Source organism: Alosa pseudoharengus, unplaced genomic scaffold (genome assembly GCF_046254945.1).
Source record: "Alosa pseudoharengus isolate Yale_2024_CS ecotype anadromous, Long Island Sound unplaced genomic scaffold, YU_APseudo_1.1 YU_APseudo_1.1_scf_9, whole genome shotgun sequence".
Classification (NCBI taxonomy): domain Eukaryota; kingdom Metazoa; phylum Chordata; class Actinopteri; order Clupeiformes; family Clupeidae; genus Alosa; species Alosa pseudoharengus.
Window position 1 is genome coordinate 9,830,326 of NW_027468881.1, and position 16,813 is coordinate 9,847,138.

At 42.1% G+C, this 16,813-nt stretch overlaps 2 protein-coding genes across 3 annotated transcripts; one reads left to right on the forward strand and one right to left on the reverse strand.

The window, feature by feature from the left end:
- Positions 1-192: 192 nt before the first annotated feature.
- On the reverse strand, positions 193-13,560 carry dnajc5ab (DnaJ (Hsp40) homolog, subfamily C, member 5ab). Its single transcript, XM_076275947.1, has 5 exons — positions 13,414-13,560; positions 6,193-6,337; positions 5,501-5,714; positions 4,906-5,074; positions 193-4,516 (listed from the first exon to the last, which is right to left on the reverse strand). Exons 2-5 carry the CDS (start codon positions 6,300-6,302, stop codon positions 4,410-4,412), a joined length of 600 nt encoding a protein of 199 aa, XP_076132062.1. The 5' UTR covers positions 6,303-6,337; positions 13,414-13,560; the 3' UTR covers positions 193-4,409.
- A 383-nt stretch (positions 13,561-13,943) lies between these two features.
- On the forward strand, positions 13,944-16,424 carry gid8b (GID complex subunit 8 homolog b (S. cerevisiae)). 2 transcript variants are annotated; one of them, XM_076277546.1, is made up of 5 exons: positions 13,944-14,014; positions 14,570-14,698; positions 14,789-14,985; positions 15,108-15,305; positions 15,664-16,424. In XM_076277546.1, exons 2-5 carry the CDS (start codon positions 14,581-14,583, stop codon positions 15,835-15,837), a joined length of 687 nt encoding a protein of 228 aa, XP_076133661.1. In that variant the 5' UTR covers positions 13,944-14,014; positions 14,570-14,580; the 3' UTR covers positions 15,838-16,424. The 2 variants fall into 2 exon arrangements, with proteins under 2 accessions (XP_076133661.1, XP_076133662.1); XM_076277547.1 differs by having other exon boundaries at positions 13,971-14,014; positions 14,565-14,698.
- Positions 16,425-16,813: the final 389 nt, after the last annotated feature.

Genomic DNA, 16,813 nt, shown 5'->3' on the forward strand with positions numbered 1-16,813 from the left:
GTATGTCACTTTTCAGGGAAGAAAAGTGTCTGCCAAGGACCATAACCATAGCCATACAGATACATACAGTATTCGCATGTTATAGCTTAGAATCATTATGAATGTGGTGGTGCATTGGGGGTGTTTGGGAAGGGTGGAGGTAAAAAAGAGCAGTGACATTTTGTTATACAAACAAAATGGCTGACCAGAGTCTTAATTTCAGAAACATTTATTTGAACAACATCAAAAAAGAATGAAACGTCTGCTTTCTCTCAAGATAAAATACATACAACTGACAAAGTCATTGAGTATGAGGATCTTGATCAATCTAGCATCTTCCCAAAATCTACATGCACACTATTTGGACTATGGTAATTCATTAAAACCATAAGAAAAATAGAATAAATAAAATTGTATATATAGCATTATCAATTATAAAGTTGTACTTGTGTTGTTTTACTGTTTGGTTCATTTTGACTAGTTTTGGTATGGAGGTCCACATTGACAATTTGCCTTTATTTTCAGGTCAAAAGGTCACCATAGAGACAAGGATATGTGATGAGACTGTTTGTCACAGGCAACACAAGCAACTAAACCAGAGGACATCGATCCACAGAGATCCAGATGACATTAAAATAAAAACACAAAACAGGACACAGCTAAAACTTCCCTTGTCAACTTAATGCCAGAACATCAAAATATACTACCACTTTCTAAATCTACAATTGTACATTTCTAGTCTAAAACTATAACAAAAGCAGAGATGTTTGCAGTATTATTAAATTAAATTGAATTATGCAAAATAAAACAGATTAGGGAGTACTATGGTAGTATGACTTATCAGATCACTTAAAAAACAAAACAAAACAAAAAAACACAAAAGTTCTGTATCCCTAGATATTACCTAACATTCCTGGCTTCACTGATTGTCAGTATATTAACTTTCAGCACTCACACAGATAACATAAATAATTTTACGACTAAAGAAAAATTTAGGAAACACTGTCGGTCATGGAACCAAAACTCACACACTCACACAGACAGATCTGGGATCTAAAACAAATATGACAAGTAAGTTACATTTAAAAAGATAAATATTAGGAGATGGACACCACTACCCTCGGTCCACATAGGAAACATAGTCATAGTCATAACGGGTGTTAAGAGTGTTCCCATTGTGAGCTTTTACAGGACATAGGGAATGGATCAGTACAATTCCAACTGCAATAGGGGTTCCTCGAAAAAAGGCTTGACCCCCCCACTCTCCCTCCACACCCGGCACACAGATATACATTCAGACACATACACACAAGCACTTAACTCTCACACACATATATTTAGTAATGAAATCTGACCGTGGCATTTTTTATGTGCCTAAAAAATAAATCTTTCACTATTTCCCCTCTCCTTCATTATTTTCTCTATCCCCCAATGAACTGCTTTGGAGGAAGTTGTGAGGTTGACGTTAGTGTTAATACGCTTTATCAAGACAAATAGAGTATGAGGGAGCTGAAGACAGTGAGGAAGAGGATTGAGGATCATTTGATGATGAGGAGTACCAGGGGTTATGGAAGTTGAGGGCATAGGACATGGGTACAGTATAAGCCGCAATACTGATCAATATCTGCATTTCAACACTTGTTGAGGAACACCTGTTTCAGCAGACACAAACACACAAACGCACTTAACGTAAAAGTATGTTAGGTCTACTACACACAACTACGCGGAAGCAACTGAACAGTAAGAAACTAGTAACACATAAATAAAAACAGTGCAAATCCATGGGCATAGTCATTCAACTGTGGCTTAATATTCAGTCAACTCTATACTAGTTAACAGAAAGGTAAAAACACAACAGGAAGGATCAAGAGAATCAAGATACTGATTGCAGCAATTAAGTCTGACAGCAATCCTAATGACAGGTCCAGTGAGATTAAACCTAGTGAATATACTTTTTTCAGTGAGCTCATCCAAATAAGCTCACTAAAGAGATGAAGCAGATATCAAGCTCAGGGATGTGGTGCCAGTTCACACATTTGGAATGGCCAATCAGTCATAAAGAGAACACTCTGGAAGAGATGACAACAGTTACCGCCACCATAACCCGCAAAACACCACTGGCACACCCGCCTCCAGCAGTGATCTGTTAGTCACACATGCATAGATACGATGAGCCGGAGGCCACGTTTTGTGGTTTGTTGGAAGGCAAAATGTTCTCCAGCAGTATCTGAAGGGAAGCGCTTGTTCACATGGCAACAGAGAAGCACCTGTTGGCATGGAAACAGGTGAGAAGCAAGCACATGCTTGCATACAGTGGTGTTCTCGCTCTCTTGCATCCGTCTCAGCCTCACACTGCAGTACACAGCAAGACAGGTTATCAATAGCACACATGCACAGATTACGCCTGGCGGTAAATCTGTGGAAAGCTCATGATTTGGCATGTCAACATAGCAAATGGGCTTCTCACTCTTAATGATTTCAAGTTCAGTTTCCAATTTACTCTACTAACTCTAGTAGACTGTCAAAGCCACAGTAGTCTCAGTAGTAGAAGGAAACCGCATCAGCAAACTTTGGTCAGACACAACAGCTTTGAACAAATGTGCACTCTAGTAAAACCGAAGTCACAAAGCACACATGAACAGTGTGACCAATGTGTTAGCCGTGTAGGCTTGACTGCAACAGATCCGACTGCAACTTCAGCAGAGAAGGCAACAACAACCACAAACAACACCAAATGCCTCACCCTTTCAGTAGTGCACATGTGTTTGTGCTGCAGACTATAAGCCAGGAGACATATAAGGAAGAACACAACAATACTCATGCACGCTTTAGATTCCAGCCTCGCCCCTATATCCCCCCACCTCAACACTATATGCCATCCCTGACTAACCCACTTACAAAGGAACAGTAGTGTGTTGGTACAACAGCTCCAGATTTCAACAGCACACCAGACCTACAGTACAACCTGCACACAGGAGTTGAACGTGGGTGCACATATAAGGTTAATACAGAGGATCTACAAACAGTAGTCTTTGTGTGTGTGTGTGTGTGTTCAAGGGAGTAGGATGGGTGGCTAGAAGGCTGGTAAGCTTGGCTAACATGGACTGGCAATGGTCAACCTGGACATCTGTCGTTTTGGCTTTTTTGTTACTCACTGACAGCATATCAGCATAACAGTATAATCAGCTCAGCTACTTTTGGCCATGACTAGTTGATTTGTGTGAGTGAGTATGGCAATATGATGATCAGTCCACATAAGGTGAATGACAGCTCAGAACCGCTGAATATCTAATTCCTACACATCAATGATACTATTGCACATACAAGAAGTGCTCCAGAACATGTTGAGTTTGGGATTTACTGTATTACTTCATTTCTCATCTCTACTACAGGTATGCAAGAGAGATAACAGGTCAGCTGGAGAGATAACAGGACAGGACTAGTAAAGGGAGGCTGTTTGTGTGTGTGTGTGTGTGTGTCCAAAGTCTACAGAATGATCAACATTATTTTCCCAAAATGAAAATATACCAAATGAGAAGCCAGGGTTCATTTTATTTGAGTGTATGTTAGTATGTCATGAAGGTGCCAAGTAAAGATGTAATCGTGTATTCTACTTGTAGAATTTGCCTTCTATGTGAGTGCAGTCTGGAGTGTTGGTCATGTAATAACTGGGTCACAAATCATTTACATCACCACCATCATCATTCATGATCTTCATAATAGTCTTAATAGTCATTATAATGATTATTATAATCAGTTCCTGCTGGACTTACTGTCTGGCTTCATGGAGAATATGCATTAGACTAGGTTAGAGGAAGCGCTACATGTGCAGGATATGCACTGCTGACAAGACAGACATCTCTCAGATGGAGTGCTGAGGCTCCATGAAGAGTGATATGGAAAGGAACATCACAAGAACCTAACAATACTGACATAGTAAAAGGATAAAACATAAATATTAAAAACACAAACTTGATTTGTAAATTAAATACTACAATCTAAAATCATAGTGAGTGTGTGCGTGCGCGCGTGTGTGTGTGTGCACGCTGAATGGGTGGTAGAGGGATGACAGCAGAATCTGGAACGACAGGAGGTAAAAGGCAAAAACAAAAAAAAGACAAAAACAACAACAACAACAAAAGAAGCCTCTCTCCTTTTTTTCCTTCCAAAAAGGCGCCGATATGTGTTGCTGTCAGTGCGGAAGCAGATGAAGACTACTTGGCATCCTCACGCTCAGTCTCTCCCTCTTCTCCCTCACTCTCTCAGCGCATCATTTCCAGTGTCTGATTGGGCTGCTCCTCTTCCAGAACCCCCCAGCATGGTGGCTCGTCCCAGGTTGGGGAAGTGGGTTTTAAGGGTGGCGGAGGCAGTGGGGACAGGAGTGGGAGTTAGTGGGAGTAGAAGGCCTGGGTAAAGGTTCTAGACTGGTGCTAGTTGTAGCCCGTGTCGGTCCGGTAGCTGGAGTGGTGGCTGTCGGATGTCAACTGGGTCGTTTCCGTGGCAGAGGAGGGCTGCATCACGATGGGGCTGGTACCATCTAAAGATGGACATGGATGATAGTCAGACCACAGTGCAGTGACCAACATCTTAGTACACGATACAGTATCTATGATTGCATAACAATAATTGACAATAATTCTGTAAATAATCATGAGAGAAAATAAATAAATACATCAATAAATAAATAATATGTTTTTCAAAAAACATTTGGTTGACGTAGAAGCAAGCATCAGCATAGCGAAGGACAACCATATTTGAAAATCCTACCCCCCCCCCCCCCATCACTACATTATCTACTTGTAAATCTCTAGTCCCTCCTCTGGACCTGTACACTTTGGAGCTCAATGTTAGCTCAGATGTTTTTCCGCTATCCCATAACCCTCTGGGGTCCTACACTTCTGCCTGTCGTGGGGTGGTGGGCCTCACCTCTGTCTTCCTGCATCTGGGCCTCCAGGTCCTCGGGCGAGACAAAGAACTCGGGCTCCTGGTCCTGTGGGGGCCGGGGTTTGCACTTGCCACAGCAGCAATTACAGCAGCAACACAGGCAACAGCAGCAGTAGCAGCCCGTGGCCACGCCACAGAAGAGAAACAAGGCCTACAGGGGGCGCAAGAGAAGAACAATCAATCAGACATCCTTTGACACACAAATCCATTTCTTTTCAGAAATATACATTACAAACTCCACAAAAAAAATCTGAAAAAGGGGGGGGGGGGGATGGGTAGACAACACAGTACCTATGATATCTCACACCTCAAAAACAAACAAACAAACAAAAAAAAAAAATCACCAAGCGTTGGATTGTTCACCCACTAATAGGGAATGTGAGCTGGTTTATACTGGTGAGAGACAGTTTAGTTATACCCTACTGATGATATGTTGTGCAATGGTAATCCTGCTCAGTACGAGAGGAACTGCAGGTTCACTTATGGAAATCTTTTTTCCCCCCTCAGACTATTCCACCATCTCACTGTTCCAGGTCCAGTTCCCTACTGCCAATACCCAGCCCCTCCTGCTGCTTACCTTGGCCCACCAACTGGAGAGCACAAAGTAGGTGTTGACATTCTCCTCGCCAAACTGCTCGGCCACGTAGAGTCCTAGTGAACCATACTGGTTGTAGATGTTGCGTTTGGTGACGTCGCTGAGGATGGCGTGGGCGTTGTTGATCTCTTTGAACTTCTCTGACGCATCTGGATTGTCTGGGTTCTTATCAGGGTGATACTTTAGCGCTAATTTCCTGAGAAAGGGTAATGATGATATCAAAAAGGCGGTTTGGGCAAGATAAATTAGACAGTACATAAATGGTCTGAATAATCCTGCACACACGCACGCACGCACGCACACAAACAAAGTCTAGTGAACAGTATAGATAACCAATGGCACTCCACACAATACAGTACAAACAAGCATCTTATATCACAGCTCTCTTCTGCCCCCTTGTGGATCTTCATAAATAACTTATTATCCATCCTCATTGTATGTTTACCTCATTACTGCCTGGGCATTTTTGACCATTTCTGGTCAATACATCCTATTTATCTGGATAATTGAGTCATTAGTGTTATTGATTACCCAGAGTGTCTTTACACCTGAGTCTCAAGTTAACATACTGAGAAAGATAAACAGTGGATGGAGAGTGGGGCAGAGGTAAAACGTTCCTCACTCTGACACAAAATAAGGGCCTTGATAGGCCATCCTGTGGGATTTTAAGTCACCTGTAGGACTTCTTGATATCTTCAGGTGCAGCGTTTTTGTCAACGCCAAGCACCAAATACAGGGACTCGCCCGATGTGGAGAGAGAGCGCTGCTTCTGCTGGTCCGCCATCACTCACTCGCTCACTCTCCTACCACAGCCACAGACTGAGGGAGAGAGACAGACAAAGAGAAACATCAGTCACTGGGTGTGCTCATACCGAAAATGACAGGTGGAGCTGCCTAGTGGTGAAATGTAATACCGTATAAACAAATAGTCTCTGATTTAACTAGTGCCTGCCCATTGCAGGTCTTTATTCACACACACACACACACACGCACACGCACACGCACACGCACACTTTAATCTTAAAATCTTGCACACTGGTACAAAGAATACCGGTATGTAATAAAATCAAAATATTTGGTCAAGATGACATTACATGGTTTTAGCAGACCCCCTTTTGTCTCAGCCATGTTTAGGCCTAGGCCTTTGAACAACTTACTTGTAACTGACACAGGCTGTTGAAATATTTAATGCTTTCTGAGAGCCTATTTAGGTATCTCAATAAGGTAAACAAATAGAAAACTGCATCAGGGTTTGAAAAGTGCACCTCTAAAATATGAAAAATAATTTGTGATCCAAATTTTACAAAACCATAAGTCTATGTGGCAATGTCAATTTTCCCCCCTTTTCTTTTGTCCCTTATTTTTGATTAAATAAAACTGGCCTATTACTGTATCTTTATGCAAATCTTCAATTTTTGTTATTCAAACATAGGATAAATTGACCATTTATGAATAATACAGATCAAGTAAGCCTTTTTGATCAGTATGCTCTGAACAGTATTGATTGAAAAAACAGAAGACATATTTGAGAACAGCTGGTATAGTCTTCATTATACAACTAGTTATAATAATGAAACATCAGTAATGCATCAGTGGGAAAGTAACATGGTCCGCAGCCACTGCTACTCCCCCAATGACAGTTGAAGGTGAAGTAAGCAGTGAAATGATATACTTATATGGCAGCCAGCAAATGTTCTTTCAAGATGGTCTGTGGAACTGAAGCACCAAACTTCTAAAACTATCAAACCTCTACCAGACAGACCCTGACTGAGCCATAAGCTTACATCACGCAAAAGTAAAAGTGCACTTCACACAGTCGCATTCTTCCTGCCTCGGTGTCACTCTCTCTGCCACCTATCGTCAGGTGGTGTGAGGCCTTCCACCCCCGTCCTGTGTCTAATTGCGCCTCGCTGTCAAAGGATATTAACAGATTAGCGTGAGCTGTGTGGCGCCTCCGCCCTGAGGGGGCTATTTCTGCTCGCAGGGAGGCGGCAGGCAGTGGACACTCACAGCAGTCGTTCCTCCACGTTGGAAGGGCCGCAAATAACTCACCGCGTCCATGCTGTAGTGTGCAGGCTAACGTTTGCCCATAGAGGAGGGAGGCAGGCAGATGAAGTGGGTGAAATATTGAGGAAGTCACATGAGAAATTAATTGCTTCATGATCTTGTTTTGTCCTCCCTTGTTTTCTTCCCATTTTTTGCAACCTCTCACTCTCTCAGTGTGTGTGTGTGTGTGTGTGTGCGCGCATTGATCAGACAGGCCGAGCTCCTTTCCCGACTGAGGAATGACGCTAAGCCTGATTACACGCAGGGTTCCCCTCTGCAATGCAGACATTATGGTCACCCCCCCCCCCCCAACTCACACAGACTCAGCTTGTGCCATATGGACGTTCTAACTTTACCTCCATGATGTGCCCCTCATATGCCCCAAAGTCATTAATTTAGCTCTGAATGCATGCACTCCCACTCCTTGTTCCTCCAATGGTACTTGCTCTCATGTGACTTTCCCCCTCCATCCTCAATGTAGCTGGCTAGTCATCTACTCCCTCCTGTCCTGTGCTTCCCTTACAGTAGATTGATCAGAATCAGATTTATTTGACAAAGTGATTTCAGGTACACACAAGGAATTTGGTTTTGGCTGGTAGTGTCACACTACCCTCTACCCTACCTTTCATTCTTTCTCTCTAATATCCATTTATCCCCTGAACTAGTCATTCTCAGGCAGTTCTGGTCAGCCCAGTCTGTGATAAGTCAGGTTCTATCAGCTCTTTGTGATGCCTCTCTCTGTGAACCTGATACACTGCGTGCCATTGGCCCATATCTGCCTGATTGGAACATACCCTTGGGCATGACCACAGAGGCCGCTTGAAGATGTCTGGCTGTCTGTGACCTCGTTCGAGACTCTCTACTGTTTACTGATGGAGCTAGACACTGGAACACCAGCCATGGATCAGTCAAAAACAAAAGGATGTCCCTACTACAGTCTCCATGAAAGGTGTATGACATATACTACATGAGGAACAGAGTGGCCCGACAAGTAATGATTGGTAACTTAATTAGGCTGGGTGGTTTTTCACTACTCCAAGAGCAGGCATGCAAAGAGATAAGGGCGGGGAAAAAATGGTGAGAACACTGCCTGAAAACAAGGCCACAGCTAGAGGGGTTCGGAGACAAACTCTACTGAAAGATACTCGTCCTTTTTGCCTCAGAAATATCCTGGTCAAACTAACTCATATGCCCAATGAGCCAAGTTTTTTTCAAAACAAAAACTCAAGCTTTCAGTGTTTAATGCCAAACTATTGCATGTGTTCCATATGGTAGGACAACACTCATTGGTTTTATTAGCACACTGACAAATCCAATTTGTCCAATTTCTTTAGGTTGAAGGAAGTAGACACAAAATGGCTGAAAAAACCCTGTGCAGCCAGCCACGCAGATTCGATGGACTAATGGACAAGTGTGAGGGAGATAAGAGTTGGGGGTAGCCAGGCACCACTAAAACAGCTGCTGTGTGTGTGTGTGTGTGTGTGTGTGTGTGTGTGTGTGTGTAGGGGGGGGGGGGGTGTTGTCCAGTCAAGCCTGAGAGCAAAAACGCAAGTGAGCCTATGAATAATCAATAATATGTGACAGACATGATGTCACAAACCAATCAGCCTGCCTGTTCTAGGCGAGTCTGTGTGCAGACTGATCCGCCTGATGCGAGAGGACCAGTGTTACTGACTCAGCCGGGGGACAAAAAAAAAAACCTGATGAGAACAATCGGCTTTAATCGAGCTTCAAGCTAGGCATCAGCATCATGTTGCTAGGGTAACTAGTGATTGTGTGATGATGCATAGGAGGTTGCTGAGGTGAGCAGTATCAGACAGCTCCACTGAGAGTTCAGGGAAGCGTAGGCCTATACAGTGACTGGGAATTTGTGATGACGTGGTTCATGGTTATGGGCGTGATGACTAATAGGTGATGAAGTTAGCAAGCATCATTTTGAAAGGCCTTCACAAAGCACTCCTCCCCCTTCCACATGAACAAGACACACTCTCTCTCACACACACAGTATACACCTCCAGCTGTGTCCTCCTTTTGTGCTACTGAGCATCTGTTCGCCTCTCATCCTTGCCTCCCCCTCCAGGTCTCCATCATTCCCTCTACCCATTCTCCCAAGAGACTGACCATAACTTCAGCTGATGTGTGGGGTCACTTTGCATCTCTCTCAAGAGCTCAGACACTCCTGGGGAAAAAACCCTCCTGCCATGTTGTAAGGTATTCTTTTTGCCAAACAAACAACCCCTTGAACCACTGCTTTAATTCAAGAGAACAAGTCACCAAAACACTCCTGTAATACACTGCATGTGTGATAGCCTATACGAAAAGTGAGGAAGCCTGAAGGGACAGGACAGGATGGAAACTAATGTGGGACTCTTTTATTGTTATTACTGTATCTGACATCCCAGTGTCTGACATTAAGCTTTCCTGAATGACTTCAACCTTAGGCCTGGAAGACAGTATATACTTCTGTGGAATTTCCTCAGGCACTAATCCATCTAGCAGCTCATACCACTTAATCTCCCTGCATTGAAGATCACTGTGAGGAGAGCACTGAAAGCATCAAGACTAATTATATGATGCCACTTCTTTCATATAGGCTACATCTCAGCTTCAGTGCTACTGGGAACACATAGACCTACATAATGGCATCTGAGGTCAAAGATTATTGTTACAATGAAGCCTTGTTGAAATGTAAATGCTGGTTCTGCAGGCGTGCCTTCCACATCCTGGTACACAACACACACAAACCGTGCTGGTGCTGTCATGCCTCACGCAAACCTTTGTCCACTCATCTTTGCCACCTCACATATTTGCTCACTTATTCCTTTCATGCTACCCTGACGGAGATGCCATTTGACAGGGGGAGTGACAGGGGGACAGGGGGCAGACTGACCTGGCGTGGCTACAACACAGGGTTCCTCAATGACGATACCCCAAGAGAAGGAAGCAGCTCACAGCTCTGTCTCATAAAACAGGACACCCAGATGAACAGAATTACAGAACTCACCTCCCATAGAGAAGACCCAACAATACTCAGAGAAAACATAGGCTAAACACTAGATGCAAAAACCCTTAAAGGACAACCCCCGTATTCCGACAACCCAGTGGCTAAATTTGAATGATACGGAGTGTAAACTTTATTTGGGGACTAAAACAATGTTAATCTTCATTTACAACTAAATGACATATAGCGATAGCCTTGGGGGCAAGCTTGCTACATCAAAGTAAATCACCAATCATCACTGACAAGGCTCTAAGTATCATCATTACACATCAACACATAAAACACAATGCCAGCACAAACACAGACTGACAGCACTGGCAATCTCATCTCAACAAACAAAATGCGTCTCAAGGAGGTGGATTTCAGTGAATGTGGCAACACTGATCAACACTCATTACTCAAAAAAGAATAACAACAGACAGAAACGGCAGAAGCCCAGACCTGTGACTAACTCAGCCCTCTTCAGGGACATTGCAGATCAGTTCAACTTAACTATGGCCTTAGGTCACTGCAAGGAGTAGATCAAACAACACAAATAACAAACCGCATGTATACAACAAACACCGGGAAGGATGCTTGGAGAGAATGTAGTAACCTGTAGATCTCATGATGGGTTGATAAAAAAAATTAGGCTAACACCAGAACAACTGTCTAAGGTCAGCTATGGCAACGTAAGACTACAGGTGAGATCCAAAATTAATTGTAAATGTGTCATGTGATCAGTGGTGACTGATAACAGGCAGTTTACAGAGGCATCTCAAACATGAGCGGGACACATCCCATCTGTCTTTTAGGGGGTAGTCAGAGGGTGGGAGTATACTATACTGTAAAAAGGGCTTCCCCTTCAACCCTGTCATATAAGCTTATAGACACAATAGCAGAGCTACAACTACAGTGAAAGTAAATACAGCTGCTCTGCGTGTGCAGACAGAGACAGAGAGACAGAGAGACAGAGAGAGAGAGAGAGAGAGAGAGAGAGAGAGAGAGAGAGAGAGAGAGAGAGAGAGAGAGAGAGAGAGAGAGAGAGAGAGAATAATTTAAGGGATGGAAGAAGTATTCAATTGATTGGGCTTACAAAAAGGATGAGATAACAGAGTTATGTAAATTCAATAAGAATAGACTGGACAGGACATATTTTGAGAGGCCCATCCTAACATGACCAGGCTGCCCCTCAATGCCCCCTGTCTTGCTATGAAAAACACACATTAGCCAGCAGCTACCATACTCATTCCATACCTGAAATCATGGGCTAATCTGTGCATACATTTATTTTACTTTACAGATGCCCTCTTACATGACAATCATTTTAGTGCAGAACTTTAAGCTTTTCTTAACTGACTAATATGTAATTTTAATATAATATAAGGGAACACTGACCAGGCTAGAGAATGTGGTATGAATAGGCTATATCTAAAAATGCTTTTGAGAAAGTTGTTGAAAGGTTTTGGAATGAATTTTGCCCACTGGCTTCATCCTTCAGTCTTTGTTTGAGTAGAGCGATAGACCCATAGACTGTATATAGTCTATGGATAGACCAGACAATGTGATCACTGATCACTAGCGCAGAGAAACCTTTTAAAATAAAGTCCAAGTTTACTTTTATGTGATTTTGTTTACAACTCCTTTTATACCTGTGCAGATTATCCAGAAGTTATTATCAAAGAATAAACTCAAGGCTGCAGTTGACTTGGCATGGAAAAAGGAGCAATAGGAAGAGGCTGTCATGACCAAGCGAGATGACAGTAAGGTGTTAGTTCACAGAGTGGAGTAAGAAATTCACATGACAACAACCGTCTGTGGGGTCTATCTACTGTGACGATCACTCCTCACTAGACATGCCATCCCAAATGATCCGAGTCATCCGAATGACTCACATTTGTGCCAGGGGTTTAAACCAAGTAACCCTTTCTAATCATTAAACGGGACATATCTTAAACACGTTCTCGTGCTCATAATGTGTTCTGAATATTGTAACATTGGAATTACAAGAAAAACACGTTTATCCAACGTGTCTGAAAACACAGCAAAGACGTTATCATCGCCTGGGAATCAAACCAAGCTTTCTGTTACTATCGTGCCCTATCAATACACAATTTCCCCTTATTAGAGTGACTTTGCTGACAACCATCGGGACTAGCTCATAAGAGACAACTAGCAGCATTATGCTTGCTCTTAAACTTCACTTGCCGCTCTATAACACCGATCGCACATGTGTGGTTACTGTGGTATGGTTTACTTGACATGTTCAGTTCTGGAACCACATAATCCGGTGTCAAAGTTATCTTGTAGGTACATCATTTTATAATGTAAGAAGTGTATCAAACCAAACTAAGCACTAATTAAACTCCATCTAGTGTTATATATTACATTGCTTGAGTAGGTGAACAGAGATTAACGTTCATTTAAAAAAAGATTGAGTTCTAAGGTTACAGATTCTAACGTTACCCAACAGGCATCAACCAATTGATGATCATATATCGGAGACTTGAACTATCAAGGACTAACTTAACTACTTATCGTTAAATTAGATTCCTGATGACAAAATGCAAATAGGTATCGTGCTTTGCGAATTCAATCGCTTTGGTCATGATCCAGCAATGGTGCACAGGAGCGATAGTAGACTAGTTGGAATTAAGGCGGCTAATCTCTGCAAGAACAACTCATTCAGCATCCATGTTGGTTTGCTAGCAAGCCAAAGTTAGCTAGCACCGGGTACGACTGTTGTAAAACTATAGTGGCTAACGTTAGCAGCATTAATCCAAGGGCAGCTAAACTGAAAGCTAACGCTAGCTTGTGACAGTGTTAAGACGTGACGTTACTTAGTCCGTGCGCTGATGCGCCTGCTTACCGTTTACTGGGTATCCTTGAACAGTGTCTTGATAGATTGTCTATTATGAGAAAACTACACAAAGTATTCTTGCATCCCAAGAAGCACTCAGTCATTCATGTATCCTTACAGCACCGATAACACATTCAGTTTATCCAATCCGAATGAAATCGCCCTGCCCCTTCCGTACTGACGTAGGGAAGCTTTGAAGAATGACGCAAGCTCGTACAGATAAAATCCAGATAAGCATATTAAGAATAACCATGTTATAATGTTAAGTTACGATTAACTAATTATTGTGCAGTTTAAATATATAATTACGAAAAAAAAACTTAAAGGAGAGATTGACTAAAGAAAAACAATAATACTGTCAGATGCTGATCAGTATGCACTTATCATAGACCAAAGTTCCAGCATTCTTGGAACTGTGAATCCTGTAAAAATGTAAACACTGCATAGCCTGTAAAAAATAGAAACACCCCTATAATAAAAAAAAACGCCTTTTGTCTGAGCAAAATACACGTTACGTGAACCAATCATATGGCAGTGATTAAATCTCGTGTGCAAGTCTCGCGAGTGTTTGGATACGGCCCTGCTGTGTAGCTGAAGAAAACATTTTCAGGTACGTATACATAATTTTAGCTGCTAATAGCTCAATATAGTCGTTTAAACCACAACCACCATATTTGCACCACAACATGATTTAATTGGTTGCTTTCTTAAACCAGCAACAACAACCAATTCTAGTCAATTTAGCGATTTGACTACCTCTGTTGTACCACAGGCTTCAATGTTGTGATTTCGATAAGGGCCATGAACATTTGGACTTCCGGTGTAAACTGGTGTTGTAGTCTCAAAGCAAAGATTTGACAGTGAATAGCTACGTTATGTTTATTATATCAGTGATTAACTTTATTTCTAAACCACGAACTCGCTTCTCTTTCACGTGTGATTGTATTTCACAACCTGGAATGATTTTCGGTTTGCATGGGGCACACTGTAAACTAAGCTTTTCGTAATTTCTGCTATTACCTTTGGCTGTTAACCCAATTTCAATACGACGATTGACATAAACTTGTTTCATCATGCTGAGTTCACCGTATGGTTGGAAGGCAACCGCAACTGTATGTTTGATACATCACCAGGGCCTAAACCACGCAAACTTTTATCAGTGCAGGACACATCACAATGAGTTATGCAGACAAGCCGGATGATATGACTAGAGAGGAGTGGATGGAGAAGATCAACAATGTTCACATTCAGCGAGCAGATATGAACAAACTCATCATGAATTACCTCGTGACAGGTATATTTTCTTAACCATGGAGGATAAATGATTGATTTTTATCATTCAGCAAAAGAAATTAGAGATTGAAGCTGTTACTGTGTCCATCAGAGGGTTTCAAGGAAGCTGCAGAGAAGTTTCGCATGGAGTCAGGAATCGAACCCACCCTAGACTTGGACTCCCTAGATGAGAGGATAAAGATTCGAGAGATGATCCTGAAGGGGCAAATTCAAGAAGCCATTGCCTTGTTAAACAGCCTCCACCCAGAACTACTGGATACAAACCGTTACCTTTACTTCCATCTCCAGGTAGGTCCAAACGTTTACTCTGAACAAACCGAACAGCATTCACAACTGGGAGAAAAACTGTCATGAATTGAAAGGGGGTGATGTTGTCCCCAGTAGTGACCCCACTCTTTTCCTTCATGCAGCAGCAGCATCTGATTGAGCTGATACGTCTGCGGGAGACGGAGGCTGCACTGGAGTTTGCTCAGTCTCATTTGGCGGAGCAGGGCGAGGAGAGCCGTGAGTGCCTGACAGAGATGGAGCGCACTCTGGCTCTGCTGGCTTTTGACAACCCAGAGGAGTCTCCCTTTGGCGATCTGCTCAACATGATGCAACGGCAGAAAGTGAGTGACTTGCGTCTCCAGCTTCTTAGTCAGGTTATTGAATGGATATTTACTTGCATGTTTATTGATGGGTCCCTTCAGTTACATTATCTTTTATTTGCCATGCAGGTATGCATAGTGATATATAGACTAGAGAACATGACTCAATGACTACCAAACTATACAGTATGGTAAAATAGGGCTACTGTAATGTCGAGTGTCAGAAAGTAAAAGGATTCTAAATGATAGGAATTGGAATAGGAATTAATAGGATAGGATGGACATTAAACAAGAAAATAATATCAGAAGTAGACTGCCCAAAAACAGAAGATGTGGCTAGTTTGGCTACTTTAATAATTGTTTAAACTGCCTTTTATAGGTGTGGAGTGAGGTGAATCAAGCAGTGCTGGACTATGAGAATAGAGAATCAACGCCTAAGCTCGCAAAACTCCTGAAACTCCTGCTTTGGGCACAGAATGAACTGGACCAAAAGAAGGTGAAGTACCCCAAAATGACCGACCTCAGCAAAGGGACCATTGAGGACCCCAAGTAAAACACAGTTCAAGTTGTGCGAACTTACTGTGGAGAACAACATGGACTCCATTGCTCCCCCATTTTATTTATACACAGTCCGTGACTGAACCTTAACTATCTTTTGTGATTGCTATTTCAGAGACTATGAGTTCAACATGAGATTGTGAACTGGATTTTTTTTAATGTTGAAAAGTGACTTGCTGAATATGAATGGCCAAAATAGAAACACCTGTATGCTGCAACATTGGTGACCTTCAATTTCATGATGTTTGTAGATCTGTAGGTGGATTGGGTTTCACTGTTTGCTCTGTACTTTTCTAGTACTGTTTCTGGAAATGTAAGGAAACCAATCAGTGGACTGTTTAAGCCTAAATTAGGCTCCTTATGAAGAGTGAAGATGCCCTGTGTCCACTGATCAGATGAAGCACTGTACACAAAACAGTACTTTGAATATGTCAGAGGTTGAATGTATTTGAGTTTAATATTGATGGAAACCAACTGGTTGTGTTTGCTTTTTGAAATTTTCTATTTTATAAATGTATTATTAAGGGTGAATATGGGGAACAGCTGCCTGTGAATATTTATAAACATGTTATTGCATTGTGACTCTTCCTGTTTCCTTAATTTAGTTTAATGCTGTTTGCATTGGTGTCACATAATGTGATTTATAAAGGCTGATAAGCGTAGTTTCTACAGTCAGAGGCTTAGAAAAGGAATTAAATAGTTTCAGAAAAAAAAGAAACATGGAGTGGAATTTAATTGGAATGTACATTATAATATCAGTGTGAGTGTCATTAAATTATGAATTTGCATTCAATCCTTTGCCCAACATAGTTTTGCTGTTGTGATTTCACTTTCACTTTTCAGTAACCTTTTTAAAGGTTCCTCTCTCATCAGGTCCTGTCATTTGCATTAGTTAACACCCAGTGAAACCTTCTAACGATTGCATTTGAACAGAAGATGATCGATAGTATCTTACTGTGAAGTTGGTGTCA